This window comes from Rhea pennata, chromosome 1 (genome assembly GCF_028389875.1).
Source record: "Rhea pennata isolate bPtePen1 chromosome 1, bPtePen1.pri, whole genome shotgun sequence".
Classification (NCBI taxonomy): Eukaryota; Metazoa; Chordata; class Aves; order Rheiformes; family Rheidae; genus Rhea; species Rhea pennata.
This window is the reverse complement of record NC_084663.1, coordinates 187,249,837-187,269,760: the sequence shown is the minus strand read 5'-3', so window position 1 is coordinate 187,269,760 and position 19,924 is coordinate 187,249,837. Positions and strand designations below refer to the sequence as shown.

Here is a 19,924-nt window from a genome sequence, read left to right as displayed (position 1 = left end):
CAGGAAAACTCTGGACCCAGAATTTCTCTGATACGTGTAAGTGCTACTGGCAAACTAATTCCTGTAGTTGTTTTAATTTTAAAAAGTCCACTAACATTTTCTTCCTGCCATGGAAGCATGTCCATTCTAGTAAGTTACTGTTTTTCAGTATTTTTCTGATAACTAGTGGTTTTCATATACCCTTGGCATTAGTAGAGAACATTTACTGCACAACTCCTACACAGAATCAGACGATGGAAAGGAGCTAAAATGAGTTCTTCTCTCCCTTGTGCTGTTCAAGCTCTCTCTCTGCCATCTGCCCTTCCTGCCTCTGCTCCTTCATTTTGTATCTTGAGCCTTTTACCCCCCTTAACAGCCTATAAAGCATACTCTGAACCCTGTAGGAGAGTATTTGTCCCATGCTACAGGCCACTAAGCAGTAGCACTGAAAGGGAAATTTCAATCTTTTCAACCTCCCCATAAGCAGTGACAACATAGCCTGGAAATAAGAACTCAACAGACAACCCTCCCTGAGGGCATTTCTCTGCCAAAGCTGCACTTTGCAACCAAATTGTTGGAGAAAAAGGGCAGCAAACTCAGCACATCACTGTTGCAATACCTCCATCACAGATTTCCCCACCTTATTCAATTTCTACTTCTCTATTTTAATTTAACTCCAATTCTCCACCTGATGGCTCTTAGAGCTTATGCCTGTGCTGGGTGTGGATCGATTGCAAAGGTTAAAATCCTGTCCTGCCTGGGAGGGGTTGCAGAGGAAATCTCTCCCTGACTTCAGAGATCTTGCAAGTTGCCCAGTTAATGTGTCAGTCAATATGGTATCTTGGGAACAACCACTCTGCTACAGCCTTGTGAACGTGATCTTTGCTGGGTTCATGGTATGATCCCATGCCATGGGATCACAACAACCACTGTGTACTCTGGAGGAGGAACATACTTTGAGAAGGCAAAAAGCTAAAATCTGTGCTTACTAAAGCCACAACCATACCAAGGCAGCACAAGAACTATAGGAGCCTTTGTTTGTGGGAACAAATTGTAGCACTAAATCCTCCTCTGCAAATCTTATAGAGTCCAGCCTATACCTGTAACTCAGAACCTGGATCTAGAAAAAAACTTCCCTCCACCAAGATTTTGGGGGCCTGGGTCAGGACTCAGTTACTCTGTACAGGTTGTCTCCCTCAGAGTGCTATGAACGAAGAGGTAATCTTGCCTTGTCCAAAATTAGAGCAAATCAATGTGTCTGCGCAGCTCTGTTCTCCAAAGAGGTATTTTTCCTTTTGGTAGGCATATGGGAATTCAGAAAAGTTCAGGTTGAGTTCACTGGATTCAATTTTAAATATATTTTCATTTAAGCTGTAATCCTGTGAGCTAGCAACTGTCACAACTTACCGTGATGAGGCAGGGAGACATAATTCACAGTTTATAGATGGAAGGCTGAGGGACAGAGTTTAAAGGTACACTTGGATATACTCTTTCAGTTAGGCATTAACAGCTTAAACAGTTACAATCCTTTGGCTGTTGGTTGCTATTTCAGTTCACACTGAAGGGCTGACCGTACCTCACACAGTAAGTCACAGCATCGCAGCCAAAGGGGTGGGGGACAGTTAACAGCTGAGAAACAGTAACTGGAAATTAGGGAGCTAAAACTCCTTAAAATCAGTCACAAGAGTACATCTGGAAAGCGGGGTCCAGACCAACTTGCCTAACCTCACCACCTGCAAATTAAGCAAATAGTTTAGTCTGGTTTCTTAGCGCTTGTGGGCGAATGGAAGCATTTTAGGCATTTGAAAGTGGACTGCAAAATTATTACAAACAATTTTTTTCCCTCTGACACACAAAAGTGTAACATGGGGGAACAAAAGTAATAGGGCAAAGTCTGAATGATCGTTTTTATTGTGCTGTAAAGGGAAATCACATGGCAACACCGCACAAGATCTGGTGGGTAGAGGGTGAAGGTTTCCCCTCCCAATGGAACAGGTTAAAAATTAAGTTGATTATGCATTTATAAAAAGAGACACACACACACACACACACAGAGGGGGAGAGAGAGATTGGGAGAGAGAGAGAATACTTACTGGCAAGCTAATGAGATCTTGAGAGACTTTCCTATATTGTTCAGTCTGTCCAGCCTGGAGGTAAATTCAATACCTCAAATACAGGACTGTCTCCAACTCTTGAAGACAAGTACAGTGATACTGCAGACAGCCATCTACAAATTTTGTGTGCAGGCACACAAAGTTGTCTAGGCTCATCTTACAGTAAATGAGAAAAAGCCATAGCTCCAGTGGATGATTCTTTCTGGAATAACAAAAGTCACCTTTTCAGGGTGCTCTCTATTAATAACAGAGAAACGATGTTGTGAGTAGATACCTAACTTTCAGAGGGTTAAAATGAGGTGGAATGACTCCTTAATGACTTACTACAAGCCAGGTACGTAATCTTTGGAAGATTAAGACCTGGAATCTCTCACACCCCAATGCATCCCTTTACCAAAGAGCCAGCCTTCCTGTCTTTGTCAAATGAGCTACTTTTTTTAACCTATATGCTACATTTGAGAAAGGCAAACCTACCAGTATGTAGTGATGCTTCCTGTTTTGTAACAAATAAGGAACCAAGGCACCATCTAATTCATTGCCAGTATCTTTTCAGTGTTCGTTTTTCTGTTCCTAAGTCATGGAGATGCGTGTGTGCTGCGTATGTTGTGTTTGTCAACACCAAAACCTCCCAAGGATGAATCTTCAATCCTCATTAGCTACCAATCTCTGTAAGCATTCTGCTCAGCTTCCCAGATGTAGGCCTACGAGATCAGACAGTACACCAACCACTTTGTGCTGGTTCAACTGCTATTGTATCAAGCTTGAACAGCTTGTGAAGAACCTACAGTGATGCTGATTGCGAACAGGGACTTCCAAGAGTGAGGCTAAATGAAGTGGCTGGTGGCTCCACTCACAGCCAGGACCAGTTCTGCTCGTTTGCAGGCTTGAGGCAAGCTTCGATTTTGGTTATTTTGATAAATGTGGTTGCCTGTTTTAAGTAAGTCTGCTCAGCCTGCCTGAAGTTGGGGGAGCTGGGGCTGCACCAATTTAGCATCTTCTGAGAAAAAACCCTTTTCACTCTTCTATTAGCTTCCCCCTTTGAGACTGCTGAGCCTCACTGGGGCATTGTTTTAGCTGGGACAACACCGCTTGCTTTGCTTTGCAACCATTTGGTACCTTTGCTCAAGGTACCAAACATACTTTAAAAGAGATTTTTGGAAAAATTAAGGCAATTTGCAGTATAACTGACCCTAAGAGACTTAACTGCTGTGCACAAAGAGGATACTGGAGAGCTAAGCTTAGACACTCGAGCTGTGGCAATTCTTTGAAGATGTAAAAGCAACGTGCTATTTTCTTTAGTCTTTGCATTACTTAGAGAATTGACTTTATTGAGCTCAGCAGTGTAAATGCTATTTCATGTTAAAATAGAAGCTGCCTTAGTGCTTTGTCTGTAGCACTGGTAATTCTGTTTCTACAGGTAAGTGCAGGTGGGTGATGGGTTTATGAAAAGGTACAAAACTGTGTTTCCTGCTTGGTTCTCAGTAAAACCAATAAACACACTCTACCACCGAATAAACACCACTGCCACCTTTGCTTTGCTCCTTGTTCTCTGGCTTTTTCAAATGAGATGGCAATAAATTAAATCTCCTAAGTGTCTTGATACCTCATGTCAGCGCTTCACACAGCATCATGTAAACACCAAAGTGTTTTGGCAAAAGAACAACTTGTCCCCTGTGTCTGATTAACTGTCTGGTTACAAAAACCAGGGGAGAGAACTGGCTATCATTTCTGCACAGTCCTGTGGCTGAACACCCATGTACTACGTATGTGATGGTGAAGTATGTAAAAAAATGACCAAATACTGCTTAATTCTCTCCGTGTCCACTCTTCTCACCCCCTTACCCCTTAGATTTACTACCATGTTCATAAGAAACAAAATGGCCAATGTACACAGGCCAACAACTGTAATATATGTACATACAAACAAATTTTCACTAGAACATCTGTACAATAAGGTCCTCAAGGATTAGCCTAACGGCTGCACTGAATCTGCCTTAATGAACTTTTAGATTTAGATCTATTTATCTCAGAACTAATTTTTCCCCCTCAACTGAAAGAATTATTTACCCATTAACTTGCGGAGACTAGCAGCACTAGCAGTTTGATTGCACTGTACTTCTCTGCGAAATTAATGAAATAATAATCAATAAAATTATTCCAAAGGTATTTCTTTGTTTCACATGAATTAAAAAAGAAACTCTGAAATAAAAATTTAACCACATTCTTTATTGAAATATATAATCTTATTTAGACTTCAAATATTTTTTGAATATAGGCTAGAAAAAGAGAAATTTCAACTCGCATCTATTTAATATTCCTGTAGTAGTGCTTAGAAACCTATATAAAAATAAGTATTTTTTTCATTGAAAAGGGATAGTGCACATCGCTTAACCGGACAAGTGTAAAGGTAACAGAGAAAATTCAGGGTAGATTTTCTAAGTAAGCATTCAGCATTCAGTAAGCATTACACTTATTTTCATACATGATTCCTATATGGTCAACAGCTCAGTTCTTTCATATTCCAAACTGAAGTTGATCAGAAACTGAAAAGAAATCTGAATAAGCTATTGCCCCTACCTCTTGGAATTTAGTTTTCAGAAATATCCTAATAAATTATATTCTGAACTCTCACGTGACTTTAATGAAGTTAGGCAGGATTTGCTAGAGTGGAAGCAAAATACATTTTATCTGGAATGCTTCAAATATAATTAAGTTTTACATTAACATTTTGGCCATCTGCTGTACACGTCTGTGAATGTAGGGTCATAGTTAAAGTTTACAGAAATACACACCTAAAATCCTATCTAATATTACTTTAAAAAAATAGTCATTTAACAAAGATTTAGATATGAATGGTAACCAGGTATTTAAGTTAAAAATATCAAGATTATGCATCTGACAGAGCAGTTAAGCATCTCATAAGCATTATTATTTCCTGTTAGCTTTCTGTAGTTTCACACTGACATTTTGGTTGAAGTACACTCCTTTGAAAGTGTCTCACTTATGAGAAAAAAATAAAATAGTATAATTAAGTCTCTTTTTTTTTTTTTACTTGCAAGATTCATAGGACAACAAGAACCGAAAGAAACACACTATTAGTTGTTCTCAAAAATAAAAATGAAACCTTCTGATTCTCAACACAAAATGTACAAATATTCTATGCATGTTTAGGTACCAATCTCTTAAAAATAAAGTAAAATAAAAACTTCTCCATCCTTTTTGTTATTTTTATACAGTTTCCCTTCTCAACACATATCCTAGCTTAAGACTTAGCACTTCAAGAATCAGACAGCTCACAGAGTCAGAGCTAGGTGACATTTTCTGGATAACAAGTCAGGGTTGGCCAAAACTATTCAGGTAAAATTCAGTGAAATAGTGGTCAGAAAAACTGAAATATCTTAGAAATATTTTTTTTGATTATTCTAAGACTGAATATTTGGACTTTTTAGTCTAAAAGGGCATTTTGCTGAATTTGGCTAATTTTGGAAAAAAAAATTGGAAAATTGCATAAAACGTATTTTATTATGTAGCTTCCAAAACTTGAAATTATGGCCACCAAAATCATATACCCTCCTAAAATACAACAAATAAAAATAATACAAAATCAAGTAATTATTTAAGACTTGAAGATGCTGTTAGTCTGACCTTGCAAAATATTTAGGCAGGTGCTTAACTTTAAGCATGTGAGTCATTGTGCCAAGAGAGATTTTATGGAGAACACTAATGCACAAATATTAGTTAGACCGGCTCTTCCACTTCAAGATAAGCATGGACGTAAGTGCTTTGCTGGATATAGATCAGGATGCTCAGCACCTAACAGGACTTTAGGCGCTGATCCAGCAAAGCACTTACCCACATGAACAACACTGCTGACTTTAAGATCACTGCTCATGTGCTTAACATTAGGCATGCTCGTAAGTGCTTTCCTGGAAGGGCCCGATAGACCAATAGTGTATGAGCTATAAAATTTGAAGCAGTGTATGTTTAACACAGTGCATATTTAAAAATGCTAATCTGCTGAGATTTGCTTTTTCTTGGAACAGGACATGTCTAACTTTAAGCATTTATTTTCAGAAAGTGCGTAAAAAAAGCCTTTAAAGGCTGCTTTGAGATTATGGCGAGTTAAAACAATATTAGCAAGTCTCCTTATGCTCCTTTCACTTCTTCTTTGAACGTCTTTCCACAGGCATCTAAAAAGAGAAGAAAAAACCCTAGGCATAAATATCAATCTACTCAAATAAGCACCCATGCATTGTTTCCTTCTAAAAAGCTTAAAGGCAGATACAATTGAATACCTGAAAACAAGAATCACCGAATCCTCCTAACTTTCAGATTTGAATCCAAATTTTGCCAATTGTGCCACCTCTTCCACTGAAAATATTCAAGTCACCAACAGGCACTTCTACAAATAGAACTAAGTTTACTACTTAAGACTGAAAACGATGTGTGTCCAACTCTGAAATGTCCCCAAGTCAGTATTGGTATTTCTGTATGAAGTTTTCCATACCCAGTGATGTCAATTCTTTTACAATGAGAAGTCTAAAAAAGTGCAAATGTAAGAGCTGCTTAATTCCCAAACAGCAACCATAAAAGCAACACAAGTCATCAGATATTTACATGAACACACACAGACAACATGTTAATCCTGGAAAAGAAATAAAATAAGACCACATTTCTACAATGGTGCCAGCATGTTGTTTCATACTAAACTAACCAAGCAAGAAATAGCAAAGCAGCACTTCATAATGACTGCTGCTACTGCTGGCCAGTCATAGTAACTATATTTAAATCCTCATTGTGGTAGAAAATATTGTTTTGTGCATTTGGCACCACATGCTTTTCATAACTTCTTACAGCTACATGCAAAGGAAGTTTCAAAGTTACTAAACGTATTTCATTCTTTTCTAAAGGGAGAAGAGTTTTTGTTTTCAAGTGAAAGCTCTAATGGTTCTTGGGAACAGCTTGTGTTTTTTTGTCATTCACAAATTTCTACTCAACCAGAGACACAATCACTAATAAAATTACTACTGTTGTAAGTTATGGCATAGCTGACAGTTGGAAGTTGAGATGTGACACACTAAAGCACAAAGCATCTATGCATGGAGGAAGAACTCTAGACTAGTCCTCAGAGGGATGTGAAAGTCATATACAGAAAAAAAAAGTATCAAAGATCAGAAGTCAAAATAAAGCCCTTCCATCTGTATCAGGATTGTCCTCCTTCCAGAGAAGCAGCACCTTTATTATTAGCAGAAACGTTCTCAAACTGTTCAGTCAGTCACAAGCTATGTTTCTAAAATTTATTTCACAAAATATTTGACTTGTTAAAACCAAAATCTTAAAACTAGCATGCATCTGTCTCACCTCACAGCTCCTGGTTTCTAGTGCAACTATCTACCTTTCTTGGTTTTCCATTCAAATGTCATCCTATGCTTGCTTGCTTTCTCATCATCTTCCAGTGCCTGAAATTGCTTTTTCATTAACAGAAACACAATTCATTTCTTGTCATTTACCAAAAAACTCCCTAACATGCTGTTTACTGCACACTTCTCTACTAAAATGACAGTATGTACCATTTTTTTTTCATAATATTGTCTTGTAATTCGAATGGTGATTTTCAAAGGAAGGGATACACCCTTAGTGGATCTCTTCTCCAGCTGATCTGAATTGGGACAGGGGGAGAAGAAGACTTCAAAGGGAACTGCTGGATTAGGCTGAACGCTTTTCAAAATCTCACCTTTCTAGTTTATGAGCACATTTGCTGATTCTGGGCTCACCAAATGCTAGCTATTTCCAATTCATATCAAGGACCTATGTGTTAATGCAATATATGCTGCTACAGAGCAGGCCCTGACTTACAGCCTAGACAAGTAAGGTAGAAAAAAGCAAGATAGCAATTCTTAAGGCAGCGCACATAGAAAAATGTCACATGCAATAACACTTGTCACTAATTTTTAAACTTGTCTGATAACTAATGTCAGAATAGGAAACTCTACTGATAGAGCTGCTGAAATTCTGGTTAAGATAGCTGAAGACCAAGGCAACGTGGTATAACAGGAATTTTCCTATGGCTCAATATAGCACTTCCCATGTTCTTCTGTCCCCTTTTGCTCCCATCTCTTACATTGTTTTAAAAAGTTATCATTAATGAGTAGAATTTTATTAAAACACCAAATGACTTGGGGAAATGATTTTATCTGAACTATCAATAAAATCTCTGCATCTAAATCACAGACTTTTTGATCTACATTCAAACACTTTGATACTATGGGCTGATTTTCAGAGATAAAGAAGACTTACAGTAATGATTCCTCAGAATGACCAAAAAGCATTTTATTAAGCAACTTAATTTTAGGTCCAGATAATCCACTTCAGACAAACATTTTAAAAACTAGGAGCATTATTTATATACTTGTTCTCTGTTCAGTCTAATTTCATTGGGAATATATGACTCAATACCTTTAAGAGGGCATCCACAAATTTTCCCATAATCAGAGAGAATGATTTTAAAGCAGATTTCCAAATATTATCCTCTATCTGAAACTCCATCCATACTGACTTCCAAATTAACAAACTACATACAAAACTTTAGAAAGCACTAGTTTGGAAGCCATACAAACCACAACAAACTGCAACTGAAAAACAGTGCACAATACTCAGCAAAGGTTTTCATTCATTTGTAGTTGGAAAAAAAATGCCACAGAGCTCTTTAACTTATCAGATGAACACGGTAATGCAATGGTTGTAAACTGTGGACAAATAAGTTTGAAGTGGAAAAATGGTATAATTATTAAGAATGAAGAAATTCTTACTTTCTCTGAAACTCCCATTGTCAAGGGATACAAGCAGATGCTCTACTGAGTTGAAGAAGCAAATAACGAAGTATTTGAAGTTGGCTGTCCTTTTAAAACACGCATTGTAATTCATCCACAGTTAAGGCTCAATGGAAGAACTGCTGGACGAGACTAAGAGCCAGTATTGTGCCGGACTGCGGGTCGATCTAGATAAATGATCCCAGTGGCTCCCTTTCTTTTCATTTCTGTGAACTGAGGAAGTTACAACATAGCAGGTAACTATCCTCTTGCCTATACAGGAATACTCTATAATGAGGGAGGAATACACCCAAGAGCGAATACGGCTTTTTAAATAATGATCTTATCTTGTGCATTTCTTCCTAAAGCTAAATCTTATCTAAGACATCCACGCTTAAGCTTTTGAACTATGCATCCAGCTCCAGATAGATGTCTTCAAAATGCTCAGCTTTGTCTTTAAATAGATCTTCTTCTCATTATTTTTGTAAGGACCTATGCACCTTGGAACTAAACGTAAAAATACCTCTAGATTGTTATGTGTCAAGATATTTATCACGTAAGACCACCGTGATATTTTAAGTCTTTAAAGATTAAAGATTTACACACAGGGAAATACCAAAAGCCCATAACTAATGTCCTGAAGCGTAACTGAACTCTCGAAACAAACAGTAAGCACAACATGCACAAATTTGTTACATAAAGCAGTTTATTGTATTATATTCATACTGACACTTATTACAATTTGTTTTTGGCAAAATCAAAATCAAAATCTCAACATAAGTATTCTGTTTGCCTGAATAAATTGCCACCAAAAGCAATGCTTACATCAGCATTTAGATTTGGGGTCAGCATAGAAATCTGAATATGCCATCCCACTCTGGTCTTACACTTGGCGTAACAGTCTCAAAAATAATGCTACTAATGAATCAAAACACTCTCCTCTAAAATATATCACAAGGAAGGGCAGGTCTCCTGCACAGAATGGAGTGCAATGGAGAAAACTCTGTGGTGGCGGCTTTGACTGAGCTTGCCCTGGGATAAGAAGCAGTACAGCCACACTGTATGGTGCCATGCTAAGCCCTGCTTCTCAGCACACAGCACCACTCTAACGCAGCTACGCTCTCTTCCAGACCCAGGCTGGATGTCTGCACGGCACTGCCTTGAACCGATGAGACATAAAAGCTCTGCCTGCACTAGCTCACACATCTCTTCATTGCATTCCATTGTGTATGCAGATATACCCTGAATATACTAACAACAAAAATCTCTTCAGCTTAATGTAAAAAAAAACACTGTATAAAACTGTTTCAGGAACAAGCCTTTATTTTGATGCCTTAGGTTTGGAGCTGAAGAAAGCAGAAATGGATTTCATTCCACTCTTATCAACTTTGGCCAGAGCCTTCTGAGCTGCAGACATCTTGCTGTTTGCCTGTTAGTGAAATGAAAAACAGAGAAAGTTAAGCAGCATCTCCATAGGAGGGGAGTGTAAGCTATAAACTCTTAGATACAGAAGTCAAGCAAGAAGTTGAAGTACTTTTTTAGTATGCAGCAGTAAAGATAATGTTATATAGGATATTAATTTGCAAGGGAAAAACCTTACAAAACAAATTTGAGATTATTCAAATAGAAAAATACTTGTCATGAATTACTTAACCTCAAAGACAGGAATCAATTACAAGGACAAGGAGGTGAAACATCTTTCCCTTCTGCAGAATGAGGTATCCCGACTCAAACATTTACTTTGGAATAATCCCTGAGTGTACATTAAGAGGAATAATGCATCCAATATAACAGATGCATACTGTACCCTCCGACTCAATCTCATGATTATGTTGTCAGCAGGCTGAATTACAGCCTTGCATTAGAGATGATGAATAATTCACACAGAATTATTATGAAAGTCTCCCAGTACAGTGAAATAAAGGGAAAAGAGACAGAAGAACTAAGACTGAAGAAGGTAACCGACACTTGCAAAACACTTTGAGGCCACTGGGATAACTTCCCAGACTTTTACACCTAACACATTTTATGAGCCACGTTTTATAGAGCTGACCTCTTTTCTTTCTTACATTTTGAAATGTTACATTTTAAATCTCTAGCTGCTTTCCCTATTAAGAAATCTTTGCCTCGACCTTTTCCTATGATACATCTCAGACCGTAGGACTTCATAATTCCACTTCTTTGGATCAGCTCGAAGGTTCTGGATAGGATAGAGATATGCAACTACAGTATAATTGTCTGTGTTGCTTACTGTACAAACAAAAACTCTGCCTAAGTGTTTAGAAAAGAGTGGTATACTGTACAGAATTCAAGTACATTATGGGGAGAAGATGGAAAAAACATGCATATTTTAAACTATTTATCTCCTTCACCAAGGGGGCAATCCTTTTCTCACTTCAAAACTAGTGTGTGCCCCACATACAAAAAAGTTTGGGGGCAGGGTGGGCAGAAGGGGAGGAATGCATCTGTCACCAGCTGCTGCTCTTTCTAAAGAAATAAAAAGTAGTCAGCATTTGTCTGAAGGTCACAAGAGCAGTGCAGAGTGCCTTTTTGGTTCCCAATGGACTGGAGAAGGATTCCTTTTCCTTCAGTGTTCAGAGAAACAACCCAGTGCAAGCCTCATAAGCTTGGCATATACAAACAGAATCCATTTCTTTTCACATCTCTGTTGCTCCCCTAGGAATGATACAGTGGCAGACACCACTGGACTCAGATTTGAACTGGCCTCAAAACTTGTGCTGAAGTTGGCAATCAGCAAGCTTCGTGTTAACTTCATTAAATTGACATAAATAAGTTCACAAGCAACATTTCTGGTAAAAATAAGGCCTGTCTTAAAATCCCTGTGAATTTAAGTGAATGCTGCCATCTTCGTTTCTTTTTCAAATAACTGAAATTTAACAGTTGCTAACACTAAGCTGCAGGATTTCTCATCTAAAGAACTCAGAGTTTTGCAAACATTAGCTGAGAGGTTCACTAGAAGTTTCATAGATAAAATATATTCAAATAGTGACAGTACAGAGGAGTTCAGAGGGGGATACTAAGAGCATCAAGGTCAAATTAAAATTGAAAGAAAAGTTCAAGGAGATAGTATTGTCAGTTCTGTGTTTCTCCCAGCACTCTGAAATCAGTATCACTAACCATAGCTTTAAAAGAGATAGGAAATGTTACCATTTTCCCATTTTTAGATATCTCCTACTTAAACTGGCCACCACCAAACATTTCAAAACACTGATTCAGAAAAATCGCTATGTTGAGGCCATGTAAAAAGTGAAGAGCGTTGTCTTGAGTCACAGCCAAGTAGAATACAGCTGCAGACATCTGTCATTTTGTGTTTGTTTTTCTGACGTGTTTGGAGGAGAAAAGAAGGGACCGTGTGCCTTCAACTACTGGGTACTAATCTATGCTTTGGCAAAACATGCATGAGTGCAAGGTTTGCTTACCTTTTTCTTTTTCAGATTGCTGCTGTTAAACTTAGTATAGTCTTCTTCTGCTTCCACAGGGACATCTGATAATTTCCTTTTCTGAAATGTTAAAGAGTGATGAAGTTGCTCTGTCAACCACTGTTATGATGTACACACACGGAATTTAAAACTTTGGTTTTATAATGTAACCATAGCACCAAAACAAGGCTTGGAACCATCTGAGGAATATGCAGTAACAGCGGTAGATCTCTTCTCATCATTGTCTTCTTTAGGCATGAACATATAGCATCTCTCCAGTATTTAGAAGAGATTATTTAATGTTATGGGAGGCATTTTCTTCTTTTTAGCCTTCTGTGGAATGACTTACAGAAATAAATTCAATACGGTTTTCAACTTTCATGATTTTGACTTTAGTTTCAAAGTCTGTGTGGAGAGCCTTTGTGGAGCAGCTGTTGGAAGCTACTGTCTAACAACCAGGAAGTTACAATCCAGTGCCCATGGTCTCATGGAACCATGAAGGACCAGGAACTGCAGTGTTATTGCTATCTGCCAACACCAGTAGATTATCATCTAGTCTCTATCTGTTCGTGCACAACCTCTCAGAGTAATTAGTTTCTACAGTTCAGCAACAGTGGAACACTGACACAGATCTACTGACTGCTTTATCACTTGAATTCAACAGCACATTAAGAAGCTTGACGCTGTGTGTATTGGGTGCCTTCTAAATTCAGCCGTAATGGAAGTTAAGGGTTCTCTGCACTTCACATGATCAGGCCGTAAGAATGAATATTTCTTTCCATAAACTATGAGCATGTGTTTAGTTTAAAGGTGAAAAATTTCTGGTATGTTTCCAAAAGGGAAAAAAAAAGTATGTAGTATTTTACAATGCTGTATTATTATTATAGATCTGATGTTACTACCCTGTCCTTAATATCCTGTGAAATCTAAGCTGTGGCTTTCCAAGTTTTTGTGCCAAAGACAGTGATTTTGCAAGCAACTTGGATGGTACCATACCATTTTAAGCCCCTGTTATATTCATTTTGTTTATGGCACTTCTGATCTCTCCCTCTCCCTCCCTCCATTCCTCTCTCTCTCTCTTTGGCACAGAAGCCAGGTCTGCAGCTTAGATTTCTCAGCTCTTAGAACCAGATCCAGCAGCAGCCTTTTCTTTTGATTTCAATGGGATCTGGATCAGCCTCTTTGGGAGGCTGTTTACTGCACTGTGATTACATTTTCAAATGACAACCTAAAGAATTACGACTATTCTCCTCTTTTTGGAATCTGATAAACAACTTTTTAAACCTTATAATAAAACATTTGAGTTTCAGCAGAGCGTTTGGTTGTAGCAGATCCTACATATTCTGTTATGATCTGCCGATGGCCAGATTCCCTATGCTGAAAGGTCGGACAGTACGATGATTATAACACAAGATCAATGGCTGACAATTATAACAAAGATTAACATGTAATTTTGATTTAATCATTAAATCACAAACTCTAGATTGTACCCAGTTTACTCTTGTAGTATATAAGAGAATCTGTTGTAGCTTTTCTGTCAAGTATTAAAGTTTCTAAATCTCTCCTCCCTTCAAAATTTATTTTAACATTATTTGTGAACATGCATTTTCTTTCCTATAATAAGAATATATGTTGAATCCTTCTTTTTTTATAATAATCATATACTGCATATACACACCTTGCCTTCATTAAGAGAAATTTAAATGCAGGCAAATAAAAACAGGTCTAAAGGAGACTACAGATTTCAGAGTAAAAGCTTGCGTTTCTCCTCTGAGGTTGTGAAATAGAGGAGTGTTTTAAGCTCTGGAGCTGCAAAGACTTACACACAAATGCATCATGCACACCCTAGTCAGTCCTCTGGAAATTAATGGGATGCTCAGAAAGATTTCACTGCCCAACAAATGAACACAGTTCTAAGCCTCATTTCCTCTGTAACCTAACTGCTGAAATAAAACTATTTTTAAAAATAGATTCTCAGAACTATCCCAACGGTATAAAAACTATTCGTACATAATATGTAATGCACATCACATGTAGTTTAATATAGTTGTTGTAACATGCTTATATGGCTGATGAATATCAGTTGGCTCTTAATGTGTGTTTAATATTTCTTACAATACATAAAGATAATTCTTAACAGAATCAAAGGGCCAAGTAACTGTGCAGCCAGAACAACTGTCCAACCACATGGAAATAACTTATATCCATGGATATAGATTGGAGAACAAATGCTATTAATAACAGTAGGGCCCAATTATTCCTGCATGTGCTAGCTGACATATTGCTTAACAAAACAGTCACTAAACAGCCAGCAATGATGTTATTTTAAACTTGGTTTCGGTAAGTAGCAGGGACATTGCGGAAAAGGTCACTGCAGTAAGTAACCCAGTTTCAGTGAAATAGGGTGTCTCAGTTTCAATTAAATGAAAAGGATAATCAAAAGTAGGGCTCCTGATTCCAGAGGGTCAAACTTTGCAAACCATTCTCCTTAATTCTCAAAGCCACAGTAAAGGATTTGATGTGTCAAGGGGCCGCTTGAAATGCATAAGGAAAAAAGACAGAAAAAGTGGTTTGGGATCTTTTACTTCAAATAAGGTGAAAAGTCCTGTAGGAAAGAGTGTTTCAGACTAAACTGGATGAATCCTCCCCCTATACACACTCACACAGATACAAACACATCCCCTCCAAGAAAAAAGAAAAAAAGGTATTAGAAGTAAGCAGAAAGCCTACGATGAATGGAAAAAGAAGTTTGATAAAAAAAGAAATTTGTTTCAGGGATCAGGTAATATACGGATAAAGTGAAAGCTGCCAAAAAGCCATCCTGAGTTAGACCTTGGAAAGGAAATTAAAACAAATAGTAGAAGTTGTTTAGCCATAGAAGCAAAAAGAGAATCAAAAAAGGCAAAGCAAGGCTGCTATGCAATAAAAGATCGGTCAGATATTAAACCTAATCTAGATAGAACTGCAAAATGAAGTAGTCAGTAAAATGTTTTCAATAAGAATGAAGAGGTTAAATGCAGGGACAGAAAAGAGAATGGAAATCGCTCTATTCAGGATAGAAGTAAAACTCAATATGCTAAAGCTGGTGGGAGACTGCCTCAGAAATCCTAAGTCCAGAAGCAAGACCTGCCAAACGTAGGAACCATATTGCTGCAGAATAGCACAACACTCATCTACATATAAGGAGGAAAAAGTGATTTAGTCAGTAACAGGCCCTTTCACTGGACTGCAGCAGAACAGAAGCGGAAAAAAAGCTGAAGGTATGAGGAGTAATTAAAGATATGGAGTAAATGAAAAACTAAATGTAGGTAATGCCTTGTCTTTTTTCTCAAAGATAACACATTTTGTGAAGGTGTAAGGGATTACCAGAGGATTTGACACAGTGCCACCTAAAAACCTGAAATTAAGAGAAAATGAAGATTGCATAAAAATTGGAAGTCAGGTAAGAAACTGAGTGAAGGGGAAACAAAAGCAGGTAATGCAGAAAAGGAAGACATTCGGTTACGTGAAGATTACTATTGGAGTTCCATGAATAATGTTTATTCAAATGTTCATTAATTGTTAATTAAAGATAGCAGAATGCTAACATTTGTTGAGTATACATCACTGAGAAGTATTATGAATACCTAAAGAACTTGTAACACTGCAAAGGAAAAGCCACAGAACCTTGAAGACTGAGGATGAAATGTACAGATGAATAAGGTCATCTACGTAACAACTACTGCATAAATTTCTGGAATAACCTGAATGCTGATCAATTAGAAATCGCAGTAGAGTAAAAAGACCTCTATGTCTTAACTGTTCACAGCATGACTATGAGTTATCTGCTACATCACACAAGAGAGGCAACTGGGATTCTAAGACGTAGTGAAATAAAATCCTTCTAGTTAAGACAAGAAGACAGACAAGAAGGGATGAATGCTATCGTATTGCACTGGTAAAGATTTTATCCTGAATAAATCATACATAACTCTGGTCACCTCTGTTCAAAGAATTGAATTGCTTGGAACAAGCGATGAGGAGGGAATGCAGAATTCATCCTAAATAACCAAGACTGGCTTCACAAAATGAAAACAGGGACAATGTATGTTTTCCCTTTACACACTGAGAGGATTAGTGTTAGGGAAGGAAAAGAGCCATTTCAATTTTAAAAAAAAAAAAACATGATAAAGTTAGCACAAAAATGCAGGGGAATAAATTGGTCACAAATAAATTCAAGGTGGAATTTACAGGAAGGCTTCTGAGCATCAGAAGAATGAGGTTATAGAACAGCCTTCCAAGAGAAGTAATGGAAATAAAAATTCTAATGAGACTTAGAGTGGAGAACGGTCAGTGTATGAGAGATTATCCACCATAGTTGGTGGACCATTCCAGGGTCCTCATAAATTACATATGAAAGAAAACCTATGAGGTCATATTGTCCCATCAACCTCAATAAAACTAAATGAGCAAACCAAGTAAAAAAAGACTGCTGACCAAAAACATAAAATGTCTCTTTCTTCTTCTCTCCTTTTTTTTTTTTTAAATAGGAAAACCAACTAAAATATTGCTTAATAAGAAATATAAAAGTACCTGTTAACTTTCTGGTGTTATTTCAGACTGACTTTTTACACGGCCAATTTACTTTACTCATTGTACTGTACACAGTGCTTGGCCTAGTCTAGCTTTAATAATAACACAGAGAAATTAGCCTTCAACATAATATGTGTCAATATCTTCTTAATATCCTCCTACCTTCATCTCTGGCTCCGGTGCTGGGCTTGTGAGTTCTGAGAGCCTGCAGAACAGAAGATTACAGTGTAACTTTGGACAACTGAATAAAACTTCTGAATGACACAACCTGAAGCTAATTCCTTCCCCATAAAGGATGCTCTGGATATCAGCTGCTCACACATGGCATGTGTTTGCAAAAAAGTGGCTCACAGACATTGTATGCCTGACTTAGATATCTAAAACAGAGCTAGGCACCAAAAAACAAACAAACAAACGAAAAAAACCCATGGGCTCTTTTAAAAGTTAAGTCTGGCAATCAAAACAGGAGAACCCCACACTACTTCTGATAACCTTTGCTATAATTAGTAAGATGATATTATATGCCATCTCTGTTATACTGTGAAACTTCTGAGATGAAAATTGCACATTTTTTTCCTAGGCCACAATAATACAACTGAACCGAGGGCACATACAGAGTCCCAATGATGCTTCAAGCGAAATCTGCAGGCAGAAAACAAACACCAGGGTTAGGATCCTGGCTCACCTTCCAGATTTAAGTATGAAGTAACACAGGTTAGATATATGAACTCAAACCCCAGCAGCACTTAGTGAGAATGCAAAAGGACATAGGGGGACAGAGGGTCTGGGATTCTATTGCTGGCTCCGCTTCTCGTGCTTGACAATTCTGGACAATCCACTCTAACTCTTTGGATTTCCATTTTCTCTCCTTTAAAAGGGGATTAAATTCCTTGGAGTTTTATGATGAGACTGTGATAAAAGACATAACAGACTCAGCTATTATTATGTCTCTCCTCCAGCCCATGCTTTTTAGCATCATTTGGAGTACTGTGTCCAATTCTAGGCTCCCTAGTACAAGAGAGACTCTGGAGAGAGTCCGGCGCAGGTCTACAAAGATGATCAGAGGAATCGAGCATGTCTCCTATGAGGAAAGGCTGAGAGTGCCAGGCCTGTTTAGAGTGGAGAAGAGAAGACTGAGAGGGGATCTTATCAATGTTTATAAATACCTTAAGGGAGGGTATCAAGAGGATGGGGCCAGACTATTTTCAGTGGTGCCAAGTGACAGGACAAGAGGGAACAGGCACAAACTGAAACATAGGAAGTTCCACCTGAATATGAGGAAAACCGTCTTTACTGTGAAGTCAACTGACACAGCACCGGGACAGGTTGGCCAGAGAGGTTGTGGAGTCTCCTCTGGAGATACTCAAAACCTGCCTGGACATGATCCTGTGAGACGTGCTCTAGGTGACCCTGCTTGAGCAGGGGGGTTAGACTAGATGATCTCCAGAGGTCCCTTCCAACCTCAACCATTCTGTGATTCTGTGATCACAAAAACAATACAGAAATAATACATCCACAACTCATATCTGAAAACATCACTTCTAAAGTGTGGTAAATATAATCTCTCTGAATTCACTGTAACCTTGATGACTAAATTTCAGTATTCAATAGAAATGACCAGAAGATCATTACTGTATACCACATAAAACTAGAAGCTGGAACAATACTTACTCCAAATATTTTGACAACTCCTTACTCAGATCTTCAGGAATATATTCTGATATTAACCCGTGGGCATACCGTATATAGTCTTCGGGAACAGGGCAGGGAATGGAAAGAAGGAGAAAAAGAACATTCACATTATATGGTCATGCTGTCTTAGCCATGCTGTGTGTGCTATCATAAATCATACGGTTGAGCTAATAGTAAGAGACTTCTAATGGATACACTGTGATGCTTCTCTGTGTTGAGTAGTTTATGTTATATGACACTTGTAGGTTTATTTAAGAAGTAAAGACTTACTACACTCACTTTGTCAGCACATGTTATTAATCTCTGCTGTATGTACTTTACAAAAGCTGTTCACTTTCTGAGAATACTAGATATCATGTATTTTTCTGAAGAAATTAAATTTTAAAAACCTGCAAGAGTAAAAAGCTGACTCAACAGAACAGGCAATCATTAATTTTAAAGCATCTGGATCTTACAATTATTTGGCATGGGCTTTAGTAATAAAGTACATTTTCTGGCTTCAACTGAAAACAATTAGATGAGACAATGAGTCTATTTCAAAGTCTTGTACTTAATTTCAGTACTTTATGGAAAATGCCAAGGCCTATCTAAACATCACTGGCAAGACAGGATAATTATCTGTGGAAATATGAACTACTAGAAGCTGTTTTCAGTACAGGGCACTTAAATGTTTTTCTGAAAAAGGGGAAGAAAAAGTGACCCTTTTATAACATGAAGTCCTAAAACACATTTTCTGGTCCCATTCTACACAAGCACTTACTAATCATGGGCTGGATTTTTTAAAGTTGCTGTTTTCAGGGCTGCTTGCAAGTAACTTTACCCATGGACAAGAAGTACTTGCCAGATAGACACTGAGCTGAAATCTCACCTCTGAATTCCATCTAAAATAGCCAGCTCTAGCTGTTCATACTCCTACATGCTCAGAGTTCAGAAGCACATGGTAGACCGGCATCTAAAGAACTATTTCTTCGATGTCAGTTTCTTCTATTTTTATCTAAGAAGTTCAATGTAAAATGGCATTGAAGCAGAAAGCAGTAATAAGCTGAAACCAGCATACACATTCCAACTAGACTGGCATAAAATTCAGTAATTCCTGTCTGCACTTCTCCTTCCACTGCCTACATCCATCAAGTATTTGTCACTCCCTAAGTCCACTTTAGGGGCAGGAGAGAACAACAATGATTTCAAACCAAGACAAATTCATCTCAGCACTTTCTCTATCCAATTTATCTCTTAAGAAAAATATTCTCATCATCACATTCTTTGCTTTATGATACTGAATGGTGAGGCCAAGTCAACCAATGTTATAATTCAAATA

At 37.8% G+C, this 19,924-nt stretch overlaps 1 protein-coding gene across 2 annotated transcripts in view; it reads right to left on the bottom strand.

The window, feature by feature from the left end:
- Positions 1 to 4,375: 4,375 nt before the first annotated feature.
- The window catches only part of RNASEH2B (ribonuclease H2 subunit B), a 46,200-nt gene continuing 30,651 nt past the window's right edge, over positions 4,376 to 19,924 (bottom strand). Inside the window, exons 8-11 of one of the 2 annotated variants that reach the window (XM_062567055.1) lie at positions 18,586 to 18,664; positions 17,077 to 17,119; positions 12,343 to 12,423; positions 10,208 to 10,331 (exon numbers count right to left, since the gene is read on the bottom strand). In XM_062567055.1, the coding sequence (XP_062423039.1) occupies positions 10,224 to 10,331; positions 12,343 to 12,423; positions 17,077 to 17,119; positions 18,586 to 18,664 (311 nt within the window). In that variant the 3' untranslated portion in view covers positions 10,208 to 10,223. Of the gene's footprint in view, positions 6,284 to 10,207; positions 10,332 to 12,342; positions 12,424 to 17,076; positions 17,120 to 18,585; positions 18,665 to 19,924 lie in introns of those variants that run through there. The other variant, XM_062567056.1, reaches the window with a different exon arrangement.